Source organism: Dioscorea cayenensis, unplaced genomic scaffold (assembly GCF_009730915.1).
Source record: "Dioscorea cayenensis subsp. rotundata cultivar TDr96_F1 unplaced genomic scaffold, TDr96_F1_v2_PseudoChromosome.rev07_lg8_w22 25.fasta BLBR01001125.1, whole genome shotgun sequence".
In the NCBI taxonomy this organism is placed as follows: domain Eukaryota; kingdom Viridiplantae; phylum Streptophyta; class Magnoliopsida; order Dioscoreales; family Dioscoreaceae; genus Dioscorea; species Dioscorea cayenensis.
In genome coordinates this window covers 947-8,614 of record NW_024087516.1, presented here as the reverse complement: position 1 = coordinate 8,614, position 7,668 = coordinate 947, and the positions used below count along the sequence as shown (strand labels likewise).

Sequence of the window (7,668 nt, the reverse complement as noted above, 5' to 3'; positions counted from 1 at the left end):
ATGGTGCCAAAGGTCGACTCGACTCCTGCGAGCTCCGAGTGTTGGATGTGCGATTAGGGCGATTGCACCTCGGTTCCTTCGCCAAGGAAAATTGTGAGTTTTGGACTTCAGAGGTAGTTGAGTTTTTTTGAGTGCCATTTGTTCTTCGTTTCACTGCAAAAACAAAAAAAGAAACATGATTAGATTATTTTCATAGGATGTAGGAACAACGCCTTTACTTGTACTTTTGCCTCAAAGATGGGAGGAGGAATGGGTCCCCACCGGGCGTGCCAGAATTTGTGGGATCGAAAATATGCATCTGGCATCATGAAAAGACACCAGACAATATATCGAAGCACAAATGTCATATTTGTTTTGTGTGGGTTCTTTCATTCCTAGTAGAGGCAAGCCTCTATTATTAATTACCCTAGATTAGAAATCTTAGGAACCTCCGATTAAGGGCAAGAGTACAAGTAAAAGCATGAAGATTTTGCAAATTATAAATCTTGTTATTTTATTATATAAACATATTGATTACATCACTTATATGTTGATATAAATGACTTTATATATATATATATATGTATATCGTTGCTGCGGCCTGTGCCTTGCCACCACATTGCCTGCCACGTTGCCATTTTGAGGGCGATATATTTCACTTTCGTCTGTCTTTAATAATAAATTTTTGGTTACTATCGTGAAATGAATAGGCCACCACGCTCTATACCTTATCATCGTTATATATCTCATTGTCACCACCTTGAGATAAATTTAACCACTGTCTTGAGACAAGCACCCTGGTTGTTGCTTTTAAGATTAGCAGCATGCTATCATCTCTAGATCGCGTTATATATCTCATTGTCGCCTTGAGATAAATTTAACTACTGTCTTGAGACAAGCACCCTGGTTGTTGCTTTAAGATTAGCAGCATGCTATCATCTCTAGATTTATTTATTTATTTAGTTCTATTTCAATCCACAATTATCATAGAATTTTTTTTATTTATTTGCGTATATATATATATATATATGATAGGTGTATATACCCATGTGTATGACACTTGGGGCATCATTACTTCATTGCATATATGCATGTTTTCCCATCCATTCTTTTATATATTTTTTTACTTTTCATCTCATGCATGCTTTCTCATTCTCTTATTATCATTATTTCTTTTAATTCCATGCCCTCTCTTTTTTTCCTTGCACGTATGCATGCCCCCTTCTTCTTTTTTTTTATGTCCATATGCATGACATGCTCTTTTTTTACTTTTATTATTATTATTATTATTTATTTGCATGTTTCTCATCATTTCATTTATTTTTGGATGATGGAGCCTACATTTGGACTCTTCTCTTGAATTCATGAAGGGGTATATGAATACAATAGATAGCATGATTCTTTTGTGATTATATTCATGCTTACATATATTAATTTTCTTTTAAAATACCCCATGTATATCCCTCCATGGTGTGCCCCACGTCTTATAGCATGCCTCCATCAAAATTTTTTATTTTTTTATATGTATTGTTTTTATTGCCATGCTTCTCATTATTTTTTTTATTATTATTTATTTTTATTTTATTTTATTATTTTTTTTTGATGATTTTTATTTTTGATTTTTTTTATTATTTTTTTTATTTTATATTTTTTACGGCACCGACAGAACTTATTTATTTATAATGAATTAAAGGGGACCCAAATACAATACGCTTAAATTCTTTTTAAGCGTTTCTATTCGATAGAGCACACTACTGGTATTCGCAAACTTGGCATAAAATAAAAAAATAAAAAAAGCAATTATGGAAGAAATGCTTTTAAGATCGATATCATGCGTTCCACCGGGGATGGCCCGAGCATGCGTGCAAGAGCGGTTGAAGAGCTTTAACTGCGATGCTCATGTTCGATCTAAAAATCGACTTCATCTTGAACACACAAAGCGGCTACAACGACCCGACTAGCAACGACTTTTGGAGGATACTCTCCATTTAGCCTTGTATCAACACATTGCTTGACCTTGTCTTCGCTCAATCTTGGTGTTGCCTATGTAACAAGACTTTGCTGCCCTCGTGGTAATGTATGATCCACAGGCTTCCGACCAATCAAGAATTCTAGAAGAACCACACCAAACTATAGACATCACCCTTTGAACTAAGCTGTCCGGTCATTGCATACTCTGGAGCATGATAACCAAATGTTCCAAGAACTTCGAGTGGAATGAAGGCGTCTTCTGTGCATCGGGAGCTTGATTTGATAGATCAAAAATCGGCAATCTTCGCAACATCATCATCGAATAGTAGAACATTGCTCGACTTGATGTCTCGGTGAATAACATGTGGTTATGCTATCTCATGCAAACATTCAAGACCTTTTCTGCACCAGTGACAATCTTCACTTGCTCGCGCCCATGACGAACAGGGACCGGAGCTCTGCGCCTTTAACACCTTTCCGACCCAGTGAAGAACATCATGAAGAGAGCCCATTGTTGCAAACTCATAAGCAAGGACTCGAAGACCTCCATCAACACAATATCCAAGCAACTCAACAAAATTGTCATGTTTCAACCTCGAAACCATAGACACCGTGCCGATAATTCCGATCCGGTTTGCCCTCGGTGTCTAACTTTTTAATAGTCACTGCTTCTCCCATTTTTAAGGACACCATAATATACTCTACCATATGAACCCTCACCAATCAATTCATGGTTCCCAAAATTGTCTCATTATTTCCTTGGTTCATCTACTGAAATAAGCGAGGAGCAATAGAATGGGTGAACTTTTACAACTTGTGCACCTTTTGGAGTAGGATCTCGAAGCACGTAAAACCCATCATTACTCGCTGAATGGCTCGACTTATAAGGAGCTCCATTGTCATTGCTCCATGAATATCTTTCACGTAGCAAGAAAAGCATCCCATGATTCTATTTCCTCAATAAAATCCTTCCACTCCTAGTGGAATTCAAAGCGAAGCGAGCGTGCAATGAGGCGAGACTTAAGAGCAAAAGCTCAAAGACGAGCGCGATCTAAGAGCCGAATGGTAGCGACAACACAATGGGCTGCAAGAGCGACAACAAGTGGCGGCAGGGTGAAGGGGCGACAATCGACATCCCGGCGTGATTGGTGGCCTTATCTCGACCCTCTCAATCACGCGGCAACATCAACGATGAGCGTGGCGGCGAAAGCAGACAACAACGATTAGCGGATGACGACGATCAACATCCGGCGTGATTGGTGGCATTATCTCGACCTCTCGATCACGCGCAAAGACATCAACGATGAGCGTGGCGGCGGCGGCGGTGGTGACGACGCGATGTCATGTGAATTTACGAGATAGATCGCACCTTTCTTTCCTCCTTTGTCTTCTAAATCTTTTCTTTCTCTCCTTTTTCCAAAAAAATCTTTCTCCAAAAACAAAAACCCTCCTTCGCCGATCCTTCCCACTTTTTAAAGAAAAAACTTAGATCTTATCTCTCCTCAAAGTCAAATCCTAACCAAGTCGGGATAGAGAAAAACTAAATCAAAAAAATTCAAAATTTTAAAAGCTGTAATTAATTAATATATATATTTTTAATTAAAAACTTATCTTTTCAACCAACCTTCTCTCTAAGTGACCAATCAATTTATATATATTATTATTATATTATTATTATTATTATTTTCTTTTTATTTTGTTATTATTATTATTTTTAATTAATTTTAAATTCGAAAATTTGAAATTTAATAATTTTTTTAATATTATTTTTATAATTTTTTTATATTTTTAATTAATTAATTAATTAATCTAATTAATTAAATTTTTATTATTATTATTATTATTTATTATTATCATCATTATTATTTTTTTATTTATTTTTAAATTTATTTTATTTTATTATTATTATTTTTATTGTTATATATTATATATATATTTTTGTTATTTTGGTTTAATTTATTAATTTCAAATTGAAATTTGAATTATTTTTTGTTATCATTTTTCATTTCTTTTTGTCCTCCTCACGTGGGATGCCTAAAGAGGATAAGATTTTTATTTAAAAATTTAAAGTTTTAATAAAATTTTTAAAAATAATTAAATTTTTAATAATAATTTTTTTAATTATTATTATTATAAAATTCAATTTGCCTCTGGATATGATTTGGATGTCTCAGTATTTGTACTTTCTCAAATCGCCTCGAGATCTGTTTTTTCAGGCTTTATGAAATTTAGGATTGCCTCGGGATATATGTTTGGCTATCCTAAGATCTGCGATTGCCTCGAGATATGTGCTCTCAAGGGACACAGTTTTATAATTTTGCATTTATGCCTCGAGATATGCTCTCAAGGGCAATTATGTAATTTTGCATTTATGCCACGAGATATGTTCTCAATGGCAATTTTTTTTTCCTTTAAAAATTTTCTCTTTTTAAATTTTCATTTTACCTCGAGATATGTCCTCAAGGATATGTGTGTATATATATATATATATATTGTATTTTTGCATTAATGGCTCGAGATATGTTCTCAAAAGCAATTTTGTAATTTAGCATTTTTGCCTTGAGATCATGCTCTCTGGGCTGATCTTGTGATTTGAATATTTTTAGATCACCTCGAGATCCATGCTCTCGGCTGATCTTGTGATTTAAATATTTTAGATCGCCTCGAGATTTGTGCTCTCGGTTGATCTTATCATTTGAATATTTTAGATTGCCCTCGAGATCATGCGGCTCGGTCGATCTTGTGATTTAAATATTTTAGATCGCCTTGAGATCTGTGCTCTCGGCTGATCTTGTGATTTAAACATTTTAAATTATCTCAAAAAATGTCTTCTGCACTTATCTTGAATATATCCAAATATAATGAAATTTATTTATCTTAACCATTTGTTGTCCCAATTCGATTATGATTAGACTGTGTGTAATAATTTCTTTTTTAAATTTTTTATTCGATTTGAATCAGGACATGCAATTTTTTTACATAAACAAACATCTAGGTGTCTTCCTAGAAGAAAACTTTCTTGACAGTCACCAGGGAATTCGAGGCTGAGGTTAAAGAGACGAGGTGAGTCCATGACTTGGTTGTGAAACCAATATTAATGACTGGTGAAATTCAGGAAGAAGCACAACCTGAATTGGTGCGTTCCTTACTTCAAGAATTTAAGGACTTAATGCCAAGGGAGATACCAAATGGATTACAATCTATGCGTGATATACAACACCGCATAGATTTGATTCCAGGGGCCAGTTTACCAAACTTATCTCATTATAGAATGAATCCGAAAGAGAGTGAGATCTTGAAATAGAAGGTAGAAGAGTTGCTACAAAATGGTCATATCCAGGAAAGCATGAGCCCTTGTGCTGTGCCAGCATTATTGACGCCAAAGAAAGATGGGAGTTGGAGGATGTGTATTGCTAGAAGGGCTATAAATAAAATTACTGTAGGGTACAAATTCCCTATTCCAAGACTGGATGACATGCTCGATAGATTATATGGGGCAAAGTGGTTTTCCAAACTTGACTTGAAGAATGGGTACCATCATATTCGAATTAGGCCTGGTAATGAATGGAAGATAACTTTCATGACAAAGGAGGGGTTGTATGAATAGCTGGTAATGCCATTTGGATTGTCTAATGCCCCAAGCACATTCATGAGGTTGATGAATCAGGTATTGAAACATTTCATTGGGAAATTTATGGTGGTATATTTTGATAATATCTTGATATATAGTCAGTCTGAGGAAAACCACATATTGCATTTGAGGGAGGTATTGACTGCCTTGCAGGAGAATAAGCTATATATTAATTTTAAGAAATGCAGTTTTATGGGCAACAAACTGTTACTCTTGGGATACGTGATATTTACTGATGGAATACAGGTTGATGAGGTTAAAGTTAAGGCGATTCGAGACTGGCCTGCACTAATAAATGTGTCAGAACTTCGCAGTTTTCATGGGTTAGCAACTTTTTATCAGAGATTCATCAAGAACTTTAGTACAATTACAACCCCAATGACAGAATGGTTAAAGAAAGGTAAATTTCAGTGGAGTAAGGAGGTAGATAACAGTTTTACACTCTTAAAAGAGAATCTGTGTACTACTCCAATTCTTGCACTCCCAAATTTTGAGAAGCTGTTTAAAGTTGATTGTGATGCAAGTGTAGTTGAAATTGGTGTTGTTTTATCCCAAGAAAAAAGGCACTGGTATTTTTCAGTAAAAGCTCAGTGATACCAGAAGGTAGTGGAGCACATATGATAAAGGAATTTTGATACGTGGTACTGTGCTCTTAAAACTTGGGAACATTATTTAATTGGTAAAGAGTTTGTGCTATACTCAGATCATGAAGCATATAAATATTTAAATAGCCAGAAGTAAGTTAGTAGTGATATGCATGCCATGTGGATTAAGTTTTTACAAAAGTTCCCTTTTAAATTACAACACAAATCAGGAGTACATAAAGTAGCGGATGCTGTTGAGTGAGCGAGCTATTTGATTAGTTACCCTAAGTAATGAGGCTGCAGGCTTTTGAGCAAATAAAGGGGACTATGAGGGATGATGAAGATTTTCTGTTTGAAGTGTGGAAGAAGGTGTACCTGACAATGAGTCTATTGATCTCTTTCATATAAATGATGGATATTTGATGCATGAAAAATCAGTTGTGTTTGCACTAGAACTTCCCTCTGAGAGAAGATTCACGAAAGATTTGCATGGAGGAGGTTTGGCGAGGCATATTTAGGGTGTGATAAGACAATTGCATCGGGTTAAATAAAAAGTTTTTATCGGACACAACTTCGAAGGATGTAACCAAATTTGTTGTGAGATGTTTTATACGCGAGAGAACAAAAGGACGGAGACTAAGAATCATTTGGGTTATCATGCACTCTTCCAGTAGACGAAAATATTTGGGAAGACCTATCTATGGACTTTGTTTTTGAGATTGCCTCATCTCAAAGAAGTGTCGATTCAAGATGTTGTAATGGTTGATAGATTTTCAAAAATCACACATTTTATTCATTGTGAAAGACTGTGATACGCTTGGGGTGGCCAAATTATTTTTCGGAGAAGTTGTCCGTTTGCATGGAGTTCCTAAGACAATCACTTCTAATAGGGATAGTAAATTTCTTGGGCATTTTTGGCGTACCTTGTGGAGAATGTTTAACTCTCTTTAAATTTTAGTAGCCTTTGCTCGACCATAGAGCGGATGGTTAGGCTGAAGTTGTCAATAAAATTCTTGGTAATCTGATTCAGTAGTATTTGTGCGATATAAACTAAAGCACTCAAGATTTGGCATTACCATAGCGAGTTTGCTTATAACAATGCGATTCATAGCTCTATAGGCAGTCTCCATTTTCAATTGTGTACACTAAACCACCGCATACACCTCTTGACTTGATCAAACTTCGCAAGTGTGTATTTCTAAGCTAAAAGTTAAGCATATAGCGAGCAGGGTTGTGAAATACACAAGGAAGTCAAATGGAGGTTGGAAGATGCAAAGTCGAGAGATATGAAAAGCAGTGACAAGCATAGGAGACATGAGAGCTTTCAAGTTGGGGATCAAGTTATGGTGTTTCTGCGTAAAGAGAGGTTTCCAGTTGGGACTCACAACAAACTACAACCTAAAAAGTATGGGCCGTATGCCATACTCAAGAAAATTAATGAAAATGCTATGTGGTTGTTCTTTCTGATAGTATGGGAATTTCCAAAACCTTCAATGTTACAGA

General features: G+C 35.5%; 1 protein-coding gene and 1 pseudogene across 1 annotated transcript; one reads left to right on the top strand and one right to left on the bottom strand.

The window, feature by feature from the left end:
- Window positions 1-1,808: 1,808 nt before the first annotated feature.
- On the bottom strand, window positions 1,809-2,895 carry LOC120255667 (annotated as a pseudogene).
- A 285-nt stretch (window positions 2,896-3,180) lies between these two features.
- On the top strand, window positions 3,181-6,175 carry LOC120255661 (uncharacterized mitochondrial protein AtMg00860-like). Its single transcript, XM_039263435.1, has 2 exons — window positions 3,181-3,290; window positions 5,680-6,175. The coding sequence occupies exons 1-2, from the start codon at window positions 3,181-3,183 to the stop codon at window positions 6,173-6,175; spliced, it is 606 nt and encodes a 201-aa protein (XP_039119369.1).
- The last annotated feature ends 1,493 nt before the right edge of the window (window positions 6,176-7,668 follow it).